This window comes from Hemiscyllium ocellatum, chromosome 47, assembly GCF_020745735.1.
Source record: "Hemiscyllium ocellatum isolate sHemOce1 chromosome 47, sHemOce1.pat.X.cur, whole genome shotgun sequence".
In the NCBI taxonomy this organism is placed as follows: Eukaryota; Metazoa; Chordata; class Chondrichthyes; order Orectolobiformes; family Hemiscylliidae; genus Hemiscyllium; species Hemiscyllium ocellatum.
The window spans coordinates 19,567,888-19,591,727 of NC_083447.1; the positions used below are offsets into that span (position 1 = coordinate 19,567,888).

The 23,840-nt window shown below is 44.4% G+C and overlaps 1 protein-coding gene across 2 annotated transcripts; it reads left to right on the plus strand.

The window, feature by feature from the left end:
* The first annotated feature begins 290 nt into the window (after positions 1-290).
* On the plus strand, positions 291-23,612 carry chp2 (calcineurin-like EF-hand protein 2). 2 transcript variants are annotated; one of them, XM_060855917.1, is made up of 7 exons: positions 291-433; positions 4,074-4,146; positions 12,286-12,366; positions 12,803-12,927; positions 15,720-15,781; positions 18,393-18,515; positions 21,097-23,612. In XM_060855917.1, exons 1-7 carry the CDS (start codon positions 367-369, stop codon positions 21,148-21,150), a joined length of 585 nt encoding a protein of 194 aa, XP_060711900.1. In that variant the 5' UTR covers positions 291-366; the 3' UTR covers positions 21,151-23,612. The 2 variants fall into 2 exon arrangements, with proteins under 2 accessions (XP_060711900.1, XP_060711899.1); XM_060855916.1 differs by lacking the exon at positions 291-433 and adding an exon at positions 442-753.
* Positions 23,613-23,840: the final 228 nt, after the last annotated feature.

Sequence of the window (23,840 nt, forward strand, 5' to 3'; positions counted from 1 at the left end):
TGCTTTCTCCTCACGTCTTGTGAAAAGAGTGTTCACTTTGGCCAGTATTGAGAGGGAGAGAGAGTCAGGAGAAAGCACATTGCCAATGAAGCAGAGAGCTCTGTAAGCAAGCCAACATCTCCTGGGGGGGGGGGGGGGGGGGTTGACGTTTCTGTGGGTGGCTGAGCGATTAAGGGCAGGGAGAGTCTCTGTCACCTACAAACGTGTCTCTCCCCCTCCCCCAAGGCCAGCAAACAGCCTCTGTAGGCAGCCAGGGGACGCCTATCATTGGGTAGCTGTCCTGTCAATCTCCTTGGAAGGGGGCGAGGTCATGAGGTTCCAGACTTTCTGTACAAGTTGCAGCTTTGGAGCAGGAGGCTTGCAAGAATGGGCTTATACTCTTCACATCTGTCCAAGATCGAGGATGTGCAAGGAATTATCCAGGAGACAGGCTGTGAGTGCCCGGGCTACTGGGGATGAGGACTGACTGAGATTTCACTGAATTTTACTGCTGGCTCTCGCCTCTGGTGAAATCAGAACTTAGTATAAACTGAACACACTCCGGCTCCAGCGCCTGCAGGGAGATACTTTTTCTAACCTGACTGCTGGGAGCATTGAAACCTGCTCTCGTTTTTAAACACGGTGGCTCAATGCTTAGCACGGCTGCCCCACAGGACCCGGGTTCGATTCCAGCCTCGGACAACTGCCTGTTTGCAGTTTGCACATTCTCCCTGTGTCTGCGTGGGTTTCCTCTCACAGTCCACAGATGTGCAGGTTAGGATGGATTGGTCGTGCTAAATTGCCCAGGGATGTGAAGGTTGGGTACATTAGTCAAGCTCAAGAGTGTGGTGCTGGAAAAGCACAGCCGAGGAGCAGGAGAATTGACGTTTCAAGCCTATGTTCTTCATCTCCTGCTCCTGGGATGCTGCCTGACCTGCTGTGCTTTTCCGGCACCCCACTCTGGACTCTGATCTGCACTCCTCACTTTCTCCTGCATTAGTCAAAGGCATGGGTCTGAGTGACTGACTCTTGGGAGGGTTGGTGTGGACTTGTTGGGCCGAAGGGCCTGTTCCCACATTGCAGGGATTCTGTGGTGTTTTTAATTTTGTTACATGATCAAATGTTGACAGGTACTTAATATGGTTTGGGAGGAAGGGTTTTTTTAAAGTCAAGATGCGCATGAGGATTCAGGCTGGCGGTATAAAGGAATACTTGCATTTAGGTAGCGCCCTTTTATTCAGGTTGTCTCAAAGCGCTAGATGGCCAGTGAAATGCATGTCTGGAGTGCAGTCACGGGTTGCCATGTTGGCAAACAGGACAGCCCACTCACATAGAGCGAGATCCCACATGCAGCCAGGCAGATCACCGTTTTTGTTTGGGATGTTGGTCAATGGGTATATGATGGCCAGGACACCGGCAGTAGGGCTCAAGCCAGCTCTCCTCTGGCCCGGATAGTAGCGGTATCCTTCCTAGCACCCTCCCCCCTCCCCAGCTGCCTCAAAAAGGGAAGGCAAGCTATTGATTGAAGGTCCAGTGCCCATTGCCATGGCCTGATGATGGCCATGTTTGCTGGAGTGGAACTCAATGCTGCTGGCTCTGACACAATGCTGGCATTACAGAGTCAAGTATGAGAATGGGAATGAGAGGATATCCTGTCATTTGAGATCGGAAGAGAAATGTGTGGGAACAAGCAAATATTGGTGACTGTTTTGTGTGCGCTTTGGCGACTGCATTATGTAGGGAAGACAAGATCTTGCCCCACAGTAATTGAGCTGAGGCTGAGGTGGGGGTTGATTGTCGTAAACTGTATTCTCTCATGCTAATCCCTGAAGTGCTGTTTTATGTTCTTTGCAATGCTGTTGAATTAAGCTTTCTTTAAAATGTCACTGCAGGGAGCTCAAAGCTCCAGAAACAATATTGGGGCAATCGTGCACTATGTATAATGTTTACTCACTGGCTATAAAGGTTCCCAGGGTATGGGTGTTGGCGGATCAAACATTCCTAGAAGCCAGCCAGCTTGTCGCGAGTCTGCAATTCTGAGTGTGCAGGCTGCAGAATGTCACTGATTCACCCTCGAGACATAGCTGACTGGATTTGCAATGCCGGAGGTGTCTTGTTCCTGCAAAGTGCTCCATTTGGTGGTCTAGCTTCTGGGTCAGAAAGACGTGGAGTTCAAGTCCCACCCCAGAGACTTGACGTACAATCCAAGCGGACATGTTGGTACAGCTCTGAGAGAAGGCAACACTGTAAAAGGACGGCACAGTGGCTCAGTGGTTAGCACTGCTGCCTCACAGCACCAGGGACCCAGGTTCAGTTCCACCCTCGGGTGACTGTCTGTGTGATGTTTGCACATTCTCCCCATGTCTGTGTGGGTTTCCTCTATGATTAAAGTGTGTAGGGGTTCTCTGGGAGATATTAAACTGAGGCTCAGGTGCTTAAGTCAGGTCCACTGGCCACTACTTCAACAGGGGTGTAGATTAGAGTGGTGCTGGAAAAGCACAGCAGATCAGGCAGCATCTGAGGAGCAGGGAAATCGACATTTTGGGCAAAAGCTATTCATCAGGAATCCTGATGAAGGGCTTCGGCCCAAAACGTCGATTTTCCTGCTCCTTGGATGCTGCCTGACCTGCTGTGCTTTTCCAGCACCACTCTAATCTAGACTCGGGGTTTCAAGCATCTGCAGTCCTCACTTTTGCCTTTTTGACTACTTCAACGGGGGCTATCCTTAATGTAGCCAACATCGGGCGGCCTGTTGTGGCCGCATTGGCATCTGTAAGAACTTGCTGTGCCCAGAGTAATTGTGACATTACCTACATTAGTGCAATGGCTACAGTTCAAAATGTACTTCAGGTGACTTTTGCCGTTGTGAGGTGGCAAAAGGTTCTGTATCAATGAAACCCCTTCCTTGTATTAGAGGGAAATGGGGGAGAGTTGGGGGTATCAAGGTGGAAGCCAGTGTTGCCCACTGGACATCGCTGACTGGGAGCCAATGGGCGGAGGGCAGGTATGTTGGCATCCTCAAATTGAGAAAAGTTTAAAATGATTCTCATTCTAAAAAATGGGAAGACAGCCGATCCAATGGTTGCACGGTGGCTCAGTGGTTAGCACTGCTGCCTCACAGCGCCAGGAACCCAGTTTGATTCCCGCCTCAGGCAATTTTATGTGTGGAGTTTGCATGTTCTCCCTGTGTCTGCATGGGTTTCCTCCGACAATCCAAAGATGTGCAGGTCAGGTGAATTGACCACGGGAAATTGCCAAGACAGGGGTAAATATAAGGTCGGGGGATGGGTTACCCTTTGGAGGGTTGGTGTGGACTTGTTGGGCCGATAGGCCAGTTTCCACACTGCAGGAAATCTAATCTAACCAAAATCTGAACAAAAATGGCGTTCCTGGAATGAAAGAGCTCGAATAAAAGGGGGTGGCACAGTGGGACTGCTGCCCCACACCGCCAGGGACCCGGGCTCGATTCCAGCCTTGGGTGACTGTGTCCCCCGTGTGCTTTGATTTCCTCCCACAGGGCAAAGATGTGCAGGTTAGGATGGATTGGCCATGCTAAATTGAGAGTGTGTATTCCTTTCTGGCAAAGCCCAGAACTGGGAGCAAGTTTCAAAATAAAATGTAGCCTCTGTAAGGCAGAGCTGAGCATGAATGTCTTCTCAGAGAAATGTTCATATCTAGAGTTCTGGCTCACTGAATTACATTCAGGGCTGATTTCGACAGATTTTTAATATATAACGGTGTTGAAGACCATCAGAGGTTTGCGCGATGGTGGAATTGAATCCACAGTCAGATCAACCATGGTGTTATTAAAGCAAACTCACTGGGTAGAATAGCTGACATCTGCTAATCCATAGGCTGTGGGGTGTGGGATAAGATGTGATTCAGTAGAATTCTGTACAAAGTACAGTGATGTTTTATACATTGGAATATAATTTTGCACATGGGAATCAGTCGAATTCGAACACAGCAGCACAATTGCGTACTGTCCTCGGATGGCAAGCTGCAGTTCCTTCAGGAAGAAATCTAGGTTTTTAATCATTGACAAGGATCAGAGGACTCTGGAACTATTTACTGATGATAAATCATTCTTTCAGTCACTAAGGCTCACATTTGTCGTCTCTACGATCGATTTGAAGAGTTGGACAAAAATAACAAGGGAACGTTGAGGTGAGTATAAAAAAAATTAACCATGGAAACACAGTGGCCCCTCCTGCACATGAACATGAAGGGTTAATGGTGTGGGTGAAGCTTTAGTGGGCTCACCAAGGTGACATTAGGGGAGAGAAGCTGAAGAATGGGCATCAAATCAGGCTGGTGTCCATCACAAATCAAGAACCTTCTATTCCCCCAAATAGAGACAACAGAGGTTTAGAGCAGGGAAAGTTAAGGTAAGGGAACCATGGTTTACTAAAAAAAAATGCATCTCTTGTTAAGAAGAAGGAGGCTTCTGTGTTAATGGGGCAAGATGATTCTGATGAGGCGATGGAGAGTTACAGATCAGCTAGGAAGGATTTAAAGAGAACAAAGAGAGGACACGAGCAGTCTTTAGCAAATAGAGTAAAGGAGAACCCTAAAGCTTTCTATAGGTATATGAGGAATAAAAGGATGATTAGGGTAGGAATAGGGCCAGTCAATGATAGAAGTGGGAAGTTGTGTTTGGACCCTGTAGAGATCAGAGAGGTGCTAAATGAACATTTCTCAACGGTTTTCACTCAGGAAAAGGAGAATATTGTAGAGAAGAATGAGGTCCGAGATATTAGACTAGAAAGGATTGAGGTTAGTTACGAATGGGTATTATCAATTCTAGAAGGAGTAAAAGTAGACAAGTCTCCTGGGTCGGATGGGATTTATCCAAGGATTCTCTGGGAAGCTAGGGAGGAGATAGCAGAGCCTTTGGCTTTGATATTTGAGTCGTCATTGTCTATGGGTTTAGTACCTGAGGACTGCAGGATTGCAAATGTTGTCCCCTTGTTCAAGAAGGGCAGCAGAGATGACCCAGGTAATTATAGACCAGTGAGCCTTACTTCTAGTGTAAGAAAGGTTTCAGAAAGGATTATAAGAGATAAAATTTATAATCATCTAGCAAGCAACAATTTGATTTCGTCAAGGGCAGGTCATGTCTTACAAACCTCATTGAGTGTTTTGAGAAGGTGACCAAACATGTAGATGAGGGTAGGGCAGTTGATGTGGTATACTTGGACTTCAGTAAAGCCTTAGATAAGGTTCCACATTGTAGGCTGATGGAGAAAATGCAGAGGCATGGAATTGAGGGTGATTTAGCAGTTTGGATTAGAAACTGGCTTTCTGGAAGAAGGCAGCGAGTAGTGGTTGATGGAAAATATTCAGCCTAGAGTCCAGTTACTAGTGGTGTTCCACAAGGATCTGTTTTGGGACCACTGCTGTTTGTTATTTTTATAAATTACTTAGACGCAGGCATAGGTGAATGGATTAGTAAATTTGCAGACGGCACTAAAGTCGGTGGAGTAGTGGACAGTTTGGAAGAATGTTACAGGTTACAGGGGGATTTGGATAAACTGCAGAATTGGGCTGAGAGGTGGCAAATGGAGTTCAATGCAGCTAAGTGTGAGGCGATGCACTTTGGGAAGAATAACAGGATGGCAGAGTACTTGGTCAATGGAAAGATTCTTGGTAGTGTGGATGTGCGGAGGGATCTTGGAGTCCGTGTGCATAGATCCCTGAAAGTTGCCACCCAGGTGGATAGTGCTGTTAAGAAGGCAAACGGTGTGTTAGTTTTATTGGTAGAGGGATTGAGTTCCGGAACTACAATATCGTGCTACAAAAAGCTGGTGCGGCCACACTTGGAATATTGTGTACAGTTCTGGTCGCCCCATGACAGAAAGATGTGGAAGCACTGGAAAAGGTGCACAGGAGATTTACCAGGATGTTGCCTGGTCTGAAGAGAAGGTCTTATGAGGAAAGGCTGAGAGACTTGGGTCTTTTCTCATTGGAAAGAAGAAGGTTAAGGGGGGATTTGATAGAGACATACAAGATGATCAGAGGGTTAGAGAGGATGATCAGAGGCTTAGATAGGGTAGAGAGAGAAAGACTTTTTCCTAGGATGATGAAGTCAGCTTGTACGAGGAGGGCATAACTACAAATTGAGGGGTGATAGATTTAAGACTGATGTCAGAGACAGGTTCTTTACTCAGAGAGTGGGAAGGGTGTGGAATACCCTACCTGCTAATGTAGTCAACTCAGCCACATTAGGGAGATTTAAACAATCCTTAGATAAGCACATGCATGATTTTAGGATAGTGTAGGGGGACGAGCTGAGAATAGTTCACAGGTCAGTGCAACATCGAGGGCTGAAGGGCCTGATCTGCGTTGTATTGTTCTATGTTCACATCTGTCCATAGCTATCACAATCATGTACCTGTCCATATGTTTCTCAAAATTGTACTCTCTTCCACCACTACCTCTGGCAGACACTCACCACCCTCTGTGTGAAAAAGTTGCCCCTCTGGACCCTTTCATATTTGTACCCCCTCGCCTTAAACCTATGCCTTCCCCCCTGGGGAAAATCTGTTGACTATCTATGCCTGTCATGATTTTACAGACCTCGATAAGGTCACCCTTCTGTCTCCTACACTTCAAGGAACAAAGTCCCAGCCTATCCTTATAACTCAGAAGCAGCACGGTGGGTCAGTGGCTAGTACTGCTGCCTCACAGTGTCAGGAACCTGGGTTCAATTCTAGCTTCGGGTGACACATTCTATCCGTGTCTGTGTGGGTTTCCTCTGGGTGCTCTGGTTTCCTCCCACGGTCCAAAGATGTGCTGGTTAGGTGAATTGACCATGCTAAATTGCCGATAGTGTTAGGTGAATTAGGCAGGGGTAAATATAGGGGTAGGGGAGATCCTTAATAAATACTTTGCCTCAGTATTCACTACTGAGGGAGACCTTGACATTTGTGAGGACAGCATGAAACAGGCTGATATGTTCAAACAGGTTGATGTTAAAAAGGAGGATGTGCTAAAAATTTTGAAAATCATTAAAAATGGGTAAGTCCCCTGGGCCAGATGGGATATACCCAAGGTTACTATGGGAAGCTAGGGAAGAGATTGCTATGCATTTGGCGATGATCTTTGCATCCACACTGTCCACTGGAATAGTACCAAATGACTGGAGGGTTGAAAATGTTATTCCTTTGTTCAAGAAAGGGAATAGGGATAATCCTGGGAATTACAGACCAGTCAGTCTGACATTGGTGGTGGGCATATTAATGGAGAAGATTGTGAGAGACAGGAATTATTATTATTTGGAAAAGCATAGTTTGATAGTCAGCAAGGCTTTGAGAGGGGCAGGTCATCCCTCACAAGCCTTATTGAATTATTTGAGGATGTGACAAAACACATTGATGAAGTTAGAGCAGTGGACGTGGTGTAGATGGATTTTAGCAAGGTGTTTGATAAGGTTCCCCAAGGTAGGCTTATTCAGAAAGTAAGGAGGCATGGGATACAGGGAAATTTTGTTCTCTGGATACAGAATTGGCTGGCCCATAGAAGACAAAGGGTGGTAGTAGATGGAAAGTATTCAGCCTGGAGCTTGGTGACCAGTGATATTCCACAGGGATCTGTTCTGGGACCTTTGCACTTTGTGATTTTTATAAATGACTTGGATGAGGAAGTGGAAGGGTGGGTTAGTAAGTTTGCTGATGACATGAAGTTTGTTGGAGTTCTGGCTAGTGTGGAGGGCTGTTGTAGGCCACAACAAGACATTGATAGGATGCAGAACTGGGCTGATAAGTGCAAATGGAATTCAACCGAAAAGTGTGAAATGATTCATTTTGGAAGGTGACATTTGAATGCAGATTACAGGGTTAAAGGCAGGATTCTTGGCAATGTGGAGGAACAGAGGGATCTTAGGGTCCATGTCCATAGATCCCTCAAAGTTGCCACCGAGGTTGATAGGGTTATTGAGAAGGTGTATGGTGTGTTGACATTCATTAGAAGGGGGATTGAGTTTAAGAGCCAAGAGGATATGCTTCAGCTCTGTAGAGCTCTTGTTAGACCACACTTGGAATATTGTTTTCAGTTCTGGTCGCCTCATTATAGAAGGATGTAAAAGCTTTAGAGAGGGTGCAGAGGAGATTTACCAGGATGCTGCCTGGACTGGAGGGCATGTCTTATGAAGAAAGGTTGAGGGAGCTAGGGCTTTTCTCATTGGAGTGAAGAAGGATGAGAGTTGATTTGACAGAGTTGTACAAGATGATGAGAGGTATAGATAGAGTGGACTGCCAGAGACTTTTTCCCAGGGCGGAAATGGCTATTGTGAGAGGGTATAATTTTAAGGTGATTGGAAGAAGGTTTAGGGGAGATGTCAGAGGAAGGTTCTTTACACAGAGAGTGGTGGTGCGTGGAATGCACTGTCAGTGGTGGTGGTAGAGTCAGATACATTATGGGCATTTAAACGGTTCTTGGATAGGCACATTCCTGACGAAAGGCTTTTGCCTGAAATGTCAACTGTCATGCTTCTCAGATGCTGTCTGACATGCTGTGCTTTTCCAGCACCACACTCTCGACATAAATGATCTGACAGTAGGATAAAAGGTCAGCACAACATCAAGGGCCGAAGAGCCTGTACTGTGCAGTTATGTTCTATGCTAACACTACCATTTGTTAAACTTAAATATGAGATTTGGACTCTGTGATGCAGTAAAAAAGGTAATTACTGCCTTATTAAAATGTTCCAGCTTTGTGCATATGTGATGGAAATGGTTGAGGTCTCATCTCTCCAGTTTGGGAAAGGTCTACTTAGAGTGATGGCTATTGTGTGTAGAAACGTCTGTCAATTATTTCGAAAAAAAAATTGTTGCTAACTAATGCTTATCTAATGCCAATTGTTACAACACTATAGCTTTAAGAGGTGTGTTTTCTCCTGATTTTTGTCGAAGTGGATTTGAGCCATCCAAGTTAATAAACAGCTAGTGAGTTCCTTGGAGTTTTAAAGTTGGAACAATAGAAGCAATGCGAATGGTTGCAGTCAGGCTTCCATAGAACCAGGGGTTTTGGTTTAACTTCCAGCAGTTGCTGGGTGTTGAAGCTGGATGTAGAAGCTGTTATTTCCCTCTGTCTGTTGAAGCTAAAAGCTGGGGTTCTCTCTGTCAGAGTTGCATGTGAGACGATCAATGTTACTGAATTTGACTTTGCTGAAGGTGTGTTTATAGGATGTTACTAGATCAGAACTGCTTACTGGTTAAATAATTTGTTATTCTGTAAAGTTTTCTTTTCCTCATTCCTTCACGGGATGAGGGTGTCACTGGCTGGTCCAGCATTTATTGCACATCCCTAATTGCCCAGAGGGCAGTTGAGAGTCAATCACATTGCTATGGGTCTGGAGTCACGTGCAGGCCAGACCAGGTAAGGATGACAGTTTCCTTCCCTAAAGGACATTAGTGAACTAGGCGGATTTTTCCTGACAATGATTCATAGTCATCATTAGTCTTGTAATTCCTGATTTTTAAACTAAGTTCAGATTCCACCATCTCCCATGGCTGGATTCATAACTGGATCCCCAGACCATCAGCTGAGCTCCCGGAATAATAGCCTAGTGATAATGTCACTCGGTCATTGCCTCCCTTATTATTCTAATTATTCAAATGTTATTCCAATTCTTCTTTATTTTGTGTGTATTTTAATTATAGGGTAAGAATAAAATATGTTTTGGTTAAAACTGAGTAGTATAACCATTCAAATTACATCTGTAACACACCACCTTATACTTGCCTTTAAATAAGATAAAAGTGAAGGTTTGCGCTAACTCTTGATATATATGAGGGGGCATGATCTGGTCCATAACACAAATACTGTAGAGTCTAATAATGTTTTAAAAATTAATTCATAGGATGTGTGCATTTGTCGTCCATAAAATTAATGCTCTCTTGTGAGTTTAGCTTTATGCTTATTGATGTGTTGATAATTACTGTTTTTGATTAATTCCTCTAATTCTGCATCTGTGAGAGTCTAAATACTTCATTTGTGAACACAAATACAAAAGGTATCATCAGTTCACGACTATATCACCAAAATAAAATAAAAAGGAGTACCTGAAAACCAAAATGTAGCATCCAAAAATAATCAAAAGGTGTTCCTCAAGAAGATCTCAAGAGCAAGTGGGGAGAAAAATCACTTTATGTACTGTCTTAACACCATCCATCTTCACTGACCCTGTCCACGTTAGTTCACCTTGTGTCGCAGCAACTAACTAGGAAGGTGAATGGAACAATAGCCTTCATTCCAAACAGGATGGAATATGAATTAGGGAAACCCAATATTAATGACTTGGATGAAAGGACTGAATGTTTGGTTGCCAAATTTCCTGAGAATACAAAGATTGGTAGAAAAATGGGTTGTGAAGAGAAAATGAGTCTGCAAAGAAGGTTAAGTCAACGAGCAAAATGTTGACAGATTGAACATAATGTAGGAAACCATTTGGTAGGAGGGATGGAATAGCAGAATATTATTTGCATGGAGAAGGTTTGCAGAATTCGGTACAGCGGGATCCGGGAGTCCTGGTGCATGAATCACTTAAAGTAGGCTCCAGTTTCCATCCCTGTACTGTAGGCAGGGAGTGGGGAGAATTCCTGACTCTGAAGTCCTGACCTTTAAAAATGGCTGCCCTAACTTTCCATTTTAGTGCAGTGTGTGTAGATCAGAGTTTGGGATAGGCAGCTTGGGAAGACCTGAATAGAGGACGGCCAGTTTAAAGGAAGCAGACTGAGCAATAATCTACAATGAACAGTGTTCAAAGATTAAAAAGAAAGATCGAAATATAAAAGATCATCCCTGCCCTAACACTCCCTCAATCCCCCATGCAACAGGATACAACAGGATTTGGTCATTTGGAAAGTTGGGCAAAGAAATACCAGATGAATGTTAATCCGGACAGATGTGAGTGATGCACTCTGGGAGGTCAAATGCAAGAGGAAAGTATACAGTAAATGGCAGGATCTAGAAGCATTGACATACAGAGGGATCTTGGGTAAAAGTCCATAGCTCCCTGAAAATTGCAACACATTTGGATAAAGTGATAAAGAGCGTGTATGGCATGCTGGGGCATTGAGTGTAAAAGTTGGCAGTTCATCTTGCAGCTGTGTAAGTGTTCATTTAGGCCAAGTTTACATTATTGTATGCAGTTCTGGTTGCCACAGTATAGAAAGGATGTGGAGGTTTTGGAGAGGGTGCAAAAGAGGATATTGCTTGGATTGGAGTCTATTAGCTATAAGGAGAGGGTAGACAAACTTGAATTGTTCTTGCTAAAACATCAGAGGCTGAGAGGTGAACTGATAGAACTATACAAAACTATGAGGGGTGTGGATAGCTGGAGTCGTTTTCCCAGGGTGGAATACTAGGAGCCATTGTTTTAAGGTGGACGGGGGCTAAGTTTAAAGGAGATGTACGAGGCAAGTTTTCTTTTATATTCAGGGTGGTAGATGCCTGGAACACAGTACCAGGGAGATGGTCGAAGCAGATATGTTTAAGAGGCATTTGGACAGACGCATGAACAGGCAGGGAATAGAGCGATACGAATCATGTGCAGGCAAATGGGATTAGTTCAGAATGGCGTCATGGTCGGCACAGATATGGTGGGCCAAAGGGCCTGTTTCGGTGTTGTACTGTTCCAAGTTCTTACTTAAGGAATTTATACTTGCATTGGAAGCAGTTTGGAGAGAGTTCATGAGGTTGAATCCTGGATTGAGGGGATTGTCTGATTTGGGAAGGTTGAGCAGATTGGGCCTGTACTCATTGTGTATAGAAAAATGAGCAGTGATCTTAATGAAATATAAAAGATTCTGGGGTTGGGAAGCTTCGCAGGGTGGATGCTGAGAAGATGTTTCCCTTGTAAGGATATCAAGGACAGGGGACCCAGTTTATATAAAGGGATCTCCCATTTAAGATGACGGAGGAATTTATTCTCGAAGAGACTCATTTGACTTTGGAATTCGCTTTCCCAGAGAGCACTAGAAGCTGCATCATCATGTATACTCAAGGCTAAGTTAGATTGATTCTTGATTCAGAGTTAAGGGTTACGGGCGATAGGTGAATATTTGAAGGGGCAAGGAGCAAAGTGGACCTGAAGCCATGATGTTCTTGAAAGGTGAGGAAGAGTCAAAGGGCTGAATGACCTACTCCTGTTCCTAATCCAAACGCTCTTTGATCCACATTATCGTCACCCTGCACGCCACAACCCAATTCCAAACTTCTGGTGACCTTTTCTGGTCTGAGTTTATGTTTCTCCCACTTGTTACAACATACAGTGCAAACGCAGTTCTGGAATTTTCTTTCCAGCCGGGAAGATTTCCAACGGATTGGAGAGCTTGCTGTGAACCCACTTGGAGATCGGATAATCAATGCTTTCTTCCCAAACGAGTAAGTGATTTAGGGTGAGATTGTTGTACAGGAAGAAGGAGAGAGTTTGTGTAAGTCTGTCGTGGGAGGGGTAGATGTATACATAACTGACCTCCCTTCTGAGGGGTGCGGACGTGTGTGTGTGTGTGTGTGTGTGTGTGTTGCCTGTATGAACAATGAATGTCTACAAGGAAATTATCCTCAAACGTTATAAATTACTGGCAAGAACTCTGCTATTTATTATTCATTAATGGGATGTAGGATAGCTGTTGTGGGTGTGCATCGCAGACACAGTGGGGCTGACTCGGTGCCGTAAGTACTTTGCCATAACTGAACAGATCTTTGTAAGAGCCAGCAAGGTACTGACAGGCTGAGTGGTCTCCTTCTGTGCTATAATCTCACTACGATTCCCAGCTCAGCTCACCTTGGCCTTTATCCCATCTGGAATTGTTTACAGGAAGCAGACTCTGGATTTCCGCTCATTCATCCGGATCCTGGCGTGCTTCCGACCCACAACGAAAGACAAGACCACCGATCCCAATGCACCAGAGCCGATTAACAGTCGTACCAACAAGTTGCGGTGTGAGTGTGCATTTACCCAGAGTTCCTTACCCGTCTTCAGCCTGATCCTCCGGCCTGCTTATAGACACCCCCGAGCCCTGACCTTGGCATTTTGCTTTTATATTGATCCCAGATAAAACCATCTCTGATCACTTGTGTGGATCACATTCCATCCACATCACCTTCCCATCTTCCTTTGGTCCAGCCAAGGGAAAGTTTTCTGCCAGTAACCACAGTGCTTTTAGACTGCTGCCTAGCTAGCCTCTGGCTCCCTCTTTTCACACTCTGCTGTAGATGTTGATTTGTTTAATCACAGGCTCCACCTCCACCTTTTAATAACCTCATCTCCATTGAGCTATTCCTTTCCCACCCCCATCCCAGTCTATTCCCTATAGTATCACCTTTATCACCCACTTAGACAGGCTGTAGTCTTACATAGGGGTAACAAAAAGCACATTTAATCACTCACCTGGCCGATCCACTATTGAGTTCTGCTGTTGTATGCTTAAACTGCTCACTGCTCCACAGTCATCCTGCAATGGTAGCACTGTTGCCTCAAAGTGCCAGGGACCCTGGGTTTGATTCCAGCCTCGGGTGACTATGGGAGTTTCCTCTCACAGTCCAAAGAAGTGCAGATTTGGTAGATTGGCAGGATTACTGGGATACACTAGGGGAGTGGATCTGGGTGGGATGCTCCCTGAAGGGTTAGTGGGGGCTGAATGGCTTGCTTTCACAATGTGGGATTCCATGAAAGCAAAGCAAAAATGATCTTCTGAAACTTCTCTTTTTAAAAATTCATTCATGGGATATGGGTGTCATTGGTGAGACCAGTATTTATTGTCCATCCTTAATTACCCTTGAGAAGGTGTTGGTGAGCTATCTTCTGGAACTGCTGCCGACCATTAGATAGACCCACAATGCCCTTGGGGAGGGAGTTCCATGATTTTGACCCAGCAACACTGAAGGAATGGTGATATATTTCCAAGTAAGGATGGTGAATGGCTTGGAGAAGAACTTGCATGGGGTGGTGTTCCTTTGTATATGCTACCCTTGTCCTTCTAGATGGTAAAGTTCGTAGATTTGGAATATACTGTCTAAGGAGCCTTGGTATACGCTACAGTGCACCTTGTGGATGGTGCACACTGCAGCTACTGTATTTCGATGGTGGAGGAAATGAACTTTGAAAGTAATGCAGGGGGTGCCAATCAAGGGGGCTGCTTTGAACTGGATAACATTGAGCATTGAATGTTGTTGGACTGCACTCATCCCAATATGTGCCTTCTACAAAGTGGACAAGCTTTAGGGAGCCAGGAGGTGAGATACTCGCTACAGATTGACCAGTTTCTGGCCTACTCTGTGCCTTTATCTTTCTGCTGTTATCCTGGGGAACAATTGATATTTTATCAGGCATTGAGACTTGAAAATGCAACTGCTGAATTTCAAATTAAATATTAAGGGATAATTACTACATTTTTATTTCAGTTTGTATGGTCATTCCAAGGGAAGGGTTAGATGTTAAAGAATTGATGCCATTTAGATCACAATTGGTGTCCTGGGATTATTAGGAGAAAGTGAGGACTGCAGATGCTGGAGATCAGAGCTGAAAATATGTTGCTGGAAAAGTGCAGCAGGTCAGGCAGCATCCAAGGAGCAGGAGAGTCGATGTTTCGGGCATAAGCCCTTCCTGAAGTAGGGCTCATGCCCGATCATCGACTCTCCTGCTCCTTGGATGCTGCCTGACCTGCTGCGCTTTTCCAGTAACACATTTTCAGTCCTGGGATTATTTTCCATTTTAGCTATGCACTGTAGTGAATAAAGTTAGAAATCACACAACATCAGGTTATAGTCCAACAGGTTTATTTGGAAGCACTAGCTTTCGGAGCACTGCTTCAACCACCTGATGAAGGAGCAGTGCTCTGAAAGCTAATGCTTCCAAGTAAACCTGTTGGACTATAACCTGGTGTTGTGTGATTTTTAACTTTGTCCACCTCAGTCCAAAACTGGCTCCTCCACATCCATGACTCGAGTGAATGACATAATGGTTGCCCATGAGCTGTCAATCATTTGTATCAATCTCAGTTTGGGGCCACTGCATTTCACAGAACTGTGCTAGAGCTGAGTCCATCTCCATTTATGACCTTGCGTTATATAAGAGGATCTAATGATGTTTTGCATTGAGCTGGGTTGGGGTTACAGGACTGTGACAGAGGGCCATGGATCACAGGATCCTGGCTCAATGGATGTGGATCTTGTCATGTTCAGTTGCACAGTGTTTGATTGTGTGAGCCTGCTTACTGATCCATGCTCACAGTGTTTGATTAGTTAAGCCTGGTTGTTGACTTAGAGCAAAGTAAATAAATACCGTAGACGTACTAAAAAGTTTAGCTGGAAGAATGAGTGTAGATATTTTGTCACCGCACAGATATTTTCAATTTTCAAAACTCCAGCACACGTAGAAATTCGTGTCTGAGCGAATGAATTGAAAACAGATTTGCACCTTCATGATTTCCCAGCTAAATTACTTTCACCTGCCTGATGTGGGGAAGGGGGAACATCTGGAGAAGAGTGAAGAGGGCATTCCTCATGATATCCATTAGAAAAGAAACTTGTGAGAACTCTGTCTTCAGGAAAGTGTGCCCTGGGATTGTCATCACTCTCCCAGTCCCCCAGGTTGCGTGAACACCCTGAATGTTGAGCAGAGTTAGTGTTGATGACTATTGTGGATACCAATGATCTTTGATTGAATACATCTTCTTTAACGAGCTTTAGCTAATTTTAACTCGCTTTAACCAGCTTTCTCCTCCTTATTTCAGTTGCTTTCCAACTGTACGACCTGGACGGAGATGGGAAAATCTCCAGGGAGGAACTTATTCAGGTAAAGGCTGCAATGACATTTGAGAATCAGGAAAGTGCCTTTTCCCAGTGAGCTATGAAAGCAGTAGTTTTCTTTACCATCTCTCTCAGTGGGGGTTGCAACGTATGCTGCAAGTTGTACCACTGGTCACCAAGGCCGTTAAAAAAGAAGCAACTCAGGCAATGGGTTTTACTTTCAAAGGGATGGGATTGATAAAATTAGGAAGTCATACTAAACTACACCTGGAGTGCTTTGAGCAGTTCTGGTTGCCATGATATAAAAAAGATATAATCATTGGGGAGGATGCAGAGAGGATTTACAACAATGGTACCAGAAATATGTGTGTATACATATCAGCAAAGATTGGTCAGACTGGCTTTCTCTTATCTTGAGAAAAGCAGGCTCATTAAATGGAGGTTGTTTAAAAATCTGCAACATTTTGATTGAGTGGATATTTCCTCTGAAGGCGAAGAATGGAAGTAGAGGCTGTCAATATCAGAAAGTCCCCAAGAAACCCAACCAGGAATTCGGGAGACATCCAGAGAGTGGCGAGCATACAGAGCTTGAGGTCATAGTGAATCATATTTAAAGGGGAAACTAAACCTGGGAATAGAGAATTACAGTGGAAGATTTAAATGGGAAACGATGGAAGGAGGCTCAAGAGAAGCATAAATACTAGCATGAACTGTCTGTTCCAAATGGCTGTGTCTGCACTGTGTATCCTGTGTGCACATTTAATGCAGGGTTTGTTGGGATGTATTGGTTTGAGTTCAAGGCTCTGCATGCGTGGTTCAGTCTCTAGTCAGAGGGTTCTAGCAGTGCCGAAGGAGTCAGTCAGAAATGCTATTCGTCAGCTGGTCAGGGTTTTAATCCAAATCCCTTTCAAGAGATACCATGATCTGCATGCACCACCCTTTCACATAACGCATATCAAATTGTAACAATGTCCACATTTGAAGAAAAATCAGCTCCCCGCCACTGTGGGCTTACTTGCTCCCTATTTACTGTGTCAAAGCGCCTCATCATTTTGAACAGCTCTATTAATCCTGCTGTATAGTTATATTCTTTGAGCTTTAAGCCAGGGTTTGGGAAGCTAGATTAACAAGCTGTTGGCCCTGGTGAGTATTAATATTAACTCAAATTCCTGGCAGCTAATCAATGCAATAGTTTGAGTTGCTGTAAGTTTGATACCAATTTGCCAATAAACATGTGACATACTAAACCATCAGCATGGTCTTTGGGTAAGGAAGGATTAGGGTTTTACATTGTTTCCAATTATGGAATAAGGTGTAATTTCAATGGCTTTGAGACATAATTGACCCAAAGAGCGAAAGACAGCCCCCAAGTAACATCAAAGAGAATCCAATGTAACTTTGGGCCTGTTTTCTGCTGCACACCGCATCCCACACGTGCCAGAGGCCCTGTGAGATTAATCTCTTAGAATACTGCGTTCTGCAGAGACTTGAACTACAAGGAATCAAATTGTTTATTCTGTTTTCCTGTTGTCAAACAATGTTTTTATTGTGTCAGATCCAGCACTGAGTAAGTTTCTTTTTGTTTGTCTGAATATAAACTTGTTTCAGTGCTGTTTCAAAATATCTGTTTTAGCCGAGATGTTTGCCTGTCATTAGTGTCTTCACCACCTCGAGATGAATGGGAGGATCCCGTGTATTTTCTGACACATTAGTACACGACTGTGGTATCACTGTAATCCCTGGCACACTACTCCCACAGTGATGTCTTTAAAGCTGCAAACTCAAATTCCAAGGAGACTCCAATTGGGAATGGAGAACTCCAACTTGGAACTAATCCCATTCCTCCACCATAACCTGGCTGGAAGTGAATGATAAACCAAAGGTATACATGTGGGAGGCATGGTGGTTAGCACTGTTGCTTCACAGCGTCAGAGACCTGGGTTCATTTCCCGCCTCAGGCGACTGACTGTGTGGAGTTTGCATATTCTCCAGGTGCTCTGGTTTCCTCCCACAGTCCAAAAATGTGTAGGTCAGGTGAATTGGTCAGGCGAAATTGCCCGTAGTGTTAGGTAAGGGGTAAATGTAGGGGAATGGGTGGGTTGCGCTTCGGCAGCTCGGTGTGAACTTGTTGGGCCGAAGGGCCTGTTTCCACACTGTAAATAATGTAGTGTGTCAGCAAAATGTCTGCTACACAGTTTCAGCATTGGAACCAGAAAGACAGTTGACAGACCCAGCCATAAGGAGATGTGAATGAATCATCGTGCCTTTCTGAGAAAAGTGGAACAGAGAATTGGAAAGGTGGTGGATAAACAAAAATCTAACCTGTTTATATAACATTCCTCAGGCATATTAGCAGTAACCATCCCATTCCACAAAAACCTATAAAATTTGATGTTTAAAAAACTATTTCTTTGTTGGGTTGCTTCAGAGGTTTACAATTAGGACTCAGTGTTTATGAGCTGTCGTATGGATCCTGAACAGTGTGTGAATGGGTGACCTCTTTGCGGGTTGCTGATCCAGGCATGTAGCCAACCAGCCAATGGTACGTGTCTCCTTTAATCCAGTGCCAGATTCTCAATGAACATCAAATGCAAGTCTCTCTCTCTCTCTCTCTCTCTCACACACACACGCACTCTGTCTCTCACACTCTCTGACAGGTGCTTCGCATGATGTTGGAGGCACAAGTTACAGATGACCAACTGGAGAGCATCACTGATCGAACAATCCAGGAGGCTGACCTGGATGGAGATGGCGCCATCTCATTTGAAGAGTTCCGAAAGGTATTGCTCTTTCACCAGCCAAGGAGCTGAGTCCAGTCGAGTGGTGGGGAAAATCCTGCTGTTTAGACAGTTAACCATCAGTTCATCAACTCGCTATAGTGTGTGAAAGCACATGAACCATGGAGGGAACTGAGTCAACATGTGAACTTGATGCACTTTGAAAATTCCATCATGGGATAGGGGTATTGACAATCAAGTGACTATTTATCATGCACCCCTAATTGCCATTGAGCACGGGGCGGTGAGATGCCTTGGGGAAATTGGAGGGTTTCAGGGAGAGTGTTAGGATTGGTATGGGTATTTCAGGGAGGTAGAGGGGGAAATTAACTGGAGTTGCACTCCTGATTAATCTCTATTGATTCCTGCTTTCCGAGGTCTGGGTAGTGCAATGGGCTATCCCTGTCCCTGAGCTAGAACCTCTGAGATCAAGGCCCACTCAAGGACTTGATGACCAACAAAGGTGCCTTCATTCCAGCCACACAGGTCAGGTGTAAACTTGTAAATTCTTCCAACTCAAGCCACTGGCAGGTGGAAAGAGTGGGAAAAATTCCTGGTCCACCTTGGGATGGAGAGGACATTGGAGCCTATCCCATGCATGGAAACAGAAAGGGTGCCATAGCAACTAGGACCCCTTGTGGAGGCTGTTTGCCTGGGTAGCCAGATTGGTGCCAACAGCATAGAGTTCAGTACCCATATCTTCTCGGTCTCAGTCAGGTGCTGTCTTGTTGCCCTACACATGGTGAAGTTGTGATGTTGTGGGTCAATCATTGGCTCTCTGATCTTCGGGCAAGTGGGGCAGGATGTTCCATCAGGCAGTAGGATCCAAGGTGCAAGACTTGCTTCCCTTTGTTTCCTTCTTTGCTGTTCACCTTAATGATGAGGCAGAGTAGCAGTAGAGGAGATAGGGCTGTTCACTTGTTACTGATATAAAACCATGCTGTCCTCGTGGAACTGAAGTCAAGAAGCACTGCACAGACTCTTTCATATCAAGTATCTCTCTCTCTGTTGTGTTAGCTGGGGCTCAGTGGTAAACTGCCAGCCCCTAGGTCACAAGGCCCTGGGATCAAGTTCCACGTCAGCAACCCAAACACGCAAATCTCAAATGACGTTCCAGTGCTGCACTGAGAGAATGCTACATTCAGGGAGGTATAGTTTTCTTACGTAAGGTGTTAATGAGATCCCCTTTGCCTGTTTGAGTGGGTGTTTAAGATCCCAGGGCACTACTTTGAAGGAGAGCATGAGAATTAACCATGGTGTCCTGGCTAATAAACATATAAGTTAGCTGCAGGAGTAGGCTACTTGAGCTTGCACCGCTATTAACATCACTGTAATAAAATACCAGAGTTAACACTCACACTGCCCTGCGATCTTAAACACCCACGCAAGCAGGCAGAAGGGAGCTCATTAATATCGTACCTAAGAAAACTGTACCCCAGCAGGGTAGCACTCCCTCAGTGCTGCACTGGAACCTCTCTCACGATCTGTGTTAGGGTTGCTCAGGACCCTTGTGACCTTGGGACTGGTAGTTTACCCACTGAGCCCCAGCTAATAGCAGAGAGGTGTTTGACATGAAAGAGTCCATGCAGTGCTTCCTCTCATAGCCCTCCATGGTTACTCCACACTCTTGCCTGATCTCTTCCCTCCTTGCTTAACAAGAATCCATCCACTTCAACATCACTGCTCCCACCACCTTTTCAGGATGAAAGTTCCAAAGGCTCCCGACCCGCTATGAGAGCAAACACAAAAATCTCTATTTCTGTCTGAAATGGGCAATCCTTACTTTTAAAGAATGATCCCTAGTTCAGGACTCTCCCACAAAGACCTAGGATTGTTTTCACCAGAAAGATTGCAGCTGAGAGGAGACCTTGTAAAGGTCTACAGAATGATGAGAGGCACAGATAGTCAGAGGCTTTTTCCCAGAGTTGAAGTTTCAATTACAAGGTGGTACAGGTTCAAGGTGAGAGCGGGGCAAGTTTAAGGGAGATGTGCAACAGAGATCTTCCATGCAGAGAATGGAAGAGCCTGCAACACATTGCCAGAAGAAATGGTGGAAACAGGTACATTGACAACATTTAAGAGGCATCCAGATGATTACATAAATAGGGAGGGAATAGAGGGATACTGACCAAATAAGGGCAGAGGTGTGTTTTTTTTAATTTAGTGAGGGCTTGGTGATTTATACAGGCTTGGAGGGCCAATGGGCCTGTTCCTGTGCTGTACTTTTCTTTGATGTTCGTTCCTAACAGGAAACATCTTCTCCACGTCCACCCTGTCAAGACCCCCTCAGGATTTCACATCTTTCGATTGAGTCAACTCTCACACTTCTAAAACACTGGCAGATACAAGCCCAGCTTGTCCAAGCTTTCCACATCAGACATCTCCCCCATTCCAGATCTTATTTTCAACCCATATCACAAGAAAAGGATCATCATCGCATTGCTGTTTTTGGGATCTTGCTGTGTTTTTCCTACATTAGAACAGTGATTTCATTGGCTGAACAGCACTTTGAGATCTGGCCATCATGAAAATTTCTATGTAAACGCAAACCTTTCCTTTTGTTTGTTTGTTTTCCACTTTGCAGTCACTCGAGAATATTAATTTGGAGCACAAGATGAGCATTCGATTTCTCCAGTAATGCCTGGACTGCTGCCCAGCGGAAGATTCGCCCACGTTCTGTGTTCCTGAGGAGAGTAAATGGACTGAGATAGAAACTGCCATGTTTTTGTTTCTGCTTTGAGATTTCAGTGGCTTTCTTGAATTCCTCTCACGTTTTGTTGAGTTTCTGCAGAGAGTTCGGGGTCTCTGCAGGGAGTGGGAGATTTTGGCATCGTTCCCAACCAGTCTATCTTGTTCTCTGGCAAAATGGGGATTGCAAATCCATTTGGTGTTCTGGAATCAAACAGCAGAAAAGTCAGTCAGGGTTTCCACTCTGGGCAGAATTTAATCCATGCAATAGGGGCGCTCTGCATTGGCTGGAGAGCTGGTAAGAGTCCCACATCTCTTCTATTGGGGACAACACATTGAATTAACTTGCATGATCAACAGTGAACCAAGCCATGGATCCAGGATCCTGGAAAGTGGAAATCCTGCATTCCCCCCTACCTGAGCAGAGGTGAGCAATTGTCTATTGCAGGCAGCGCCACTGGGAGAGCAGTGGCTGGTGCTAGGAATACAGTCCCCTGAGGTTGCGGCTCACCAAAGGGATCAAGCCACTGTTGAGTGTGGGTGAGAAGGTGGAGTGTGGAGGTGCTGTCAATGTGTCCCACCTCCCCAATGTCGGCTCCCTCAATCAGGCACTAAGAGTCAATGAGGTGGCTAGCTCGAGTCTAGAAAACCCATCTCAGCCGAAAGTGCTTTGTCACAGTCAGTGTTCACAACAGGGAGTCTGATGTGGGATGATGTCAGTCTATTGTCCTTGGAAGCAAATTGGGGGAGTTCAACAGGACTTCTTCCCTTTTGTTTGCTTACATTTAACCCCTCAGCCATTACATCTCACACTCCATCACATTCCCACCTGCCCCACATGTTACCTTCATGTCAACTTGTGCCCAACATACCCCAATGGCCCCTCACACCATCCTTGATAACTCTAACCGCTTCCATTCTCATTTATCCAGTACAGGATCAATAAATCTTACAATACCAATGGCACATGAGGCACTGCTTTTACCATTCATAATTCTAATCTTTTTAAAAGAATACTCGCCTCAAACCAATAAAAATGTTAATCAACCAGACCTTTAAAGTATCAATAACAAATTATAGGTGTTTGACATTTGTTTATTTTGAGGAAATAAACACTGTGCCATTGATAAAAGTGATCACACAAAGCAGCTGATGATACTGTCAAAACCCTGTAAATCTAATTTATACATGTTACACGACCCTGAGCGTAAATACAGGGTAGGGGAAGGGGTCTGGGTGGGTTACTGTTTAGAGGGTTGGTGTGGATTTGTTGGGCTAAAGGACCTGTTTCCACACTGTAGGGAATCTAATCTAATCATGTCAGACCTCATGCTTGGCTGAAGCCTTGACTCCCATAACAGGATTGTGGGTAAGCTTGTTGAACGAGGTACAGAACAGCTTACCACAGAAGTGCTCCCAAACCAAATGCTCCTGATGATGGAAAACTGACTGTGATTTTGTTTTCTTATTCCTTCATGGGATATGAGCTCTTGTTGCTGATCGTTAATTGTCATTAGGAGTCAACAGTGAACCGCCATCACAAACTGCCGCAGTCCATGTGGTGTAGGGGCACTCTGTTGTTAGGGTGGGGGGATGTCAGGCTAACCCAATGACAATTAAGGAGCAGCAACTATAGTTTGTTATAAAACCAGATCAGTACCCCAAATTACTTACAGATAAATTGAATCTTTAAGTACAACATATGTTTTTAAAAGAAAGACATAAAAGTCAAAGAATAGCTGAGGATGTAAATTCAGCAGCTGTCTACAATCCCTATGTGGATTGGAAAGAATCCAAGAGGAATCATGAAATGTGATACCCTGAAGAGTGTCATGGGAACTTCAAACAGAAACACCTCAAAGGGAGAAATGCCATTCAGAAAACTGAGATGTGTTCTCCCATGGCTTATGTCATAGACTGATGAATTGGAAAAAAAGGCAGTTCTGGGCAAAAAGCATTTTTTAAAACCATTCCAGAAGTATAAAAGTAAGGTAAGAGTTACAAACTAGCCATAATCCCAGTCTCTGTGTGTTAGTGTGCTAGTTTGTGGTTCAAGTTCTACTTGTGTTATGAAGAGGCACAGATGAAATTTCCTCTAGATGCTACACGTAAAACACATACCCTCCCTCTCGACTGAAACCAAGCCAAATGAGGAAATCTATTGTTGAAAGAAAGTGAACGAAACTTTTCAGTTAACTGCAGAACAAAGGATCTCCAAACTGCCAAAATCATTGCTGCCAGAATCACCACCTTAACATTTCACAATTGATTATTCATGGGCAAGTTGAAGATCAGTTTTGCTTTTTGGTTTCACTTGACGCTTCTAATCTGTGTGTATGTTTGACACATTTTAATGATTTTTTTTCGTGTTTTTAGTTGCTAATAAACTCACTCTCCCTTTAACTTAAGAAATCCTGGTTACATTGCCTTCTTTTCAAATATAAGTATATTTTGGACCGGGAAAAGGTCATGTTGGAAGGGATCCTTTTTAAAATGAATCTTGTGTGTCTAATGGAAACAAGGGTTGAACTAAGAAGAGGAGCCAGTTCCTGCCTCTTCACCTGGGGGCATAACCATTTGGGGATGTCCCATCCAGAATGATAATGGGTCAGGGAACATTTCCTGGGGGCTAGTCGCAAA

Bases quoted from the DNA above. Each gene is read 5' to 3' on its own strand.
- chp2 (XM_060855916.1), top strand. From the start codon at position 630: ATGCTTAGCACGGCTGCCCCACAGGACCCGGGTTCGATTCCAGCCTCG. The intron at 754-4,073 runs GTTAGGATGGAT...TCATTCTTTCAG, and splicing joins CACAGTCCACAGATGTGCAG to TCACTAAGGCTCACATTTGT. The intron at 15,782-18,392 runs GTAAAGGCTGCA...ACTCTCTGACAG, and splicing joins CCAGGGAGGAACTTATTCAG to GTGCTTCGCATGATGTTGGA.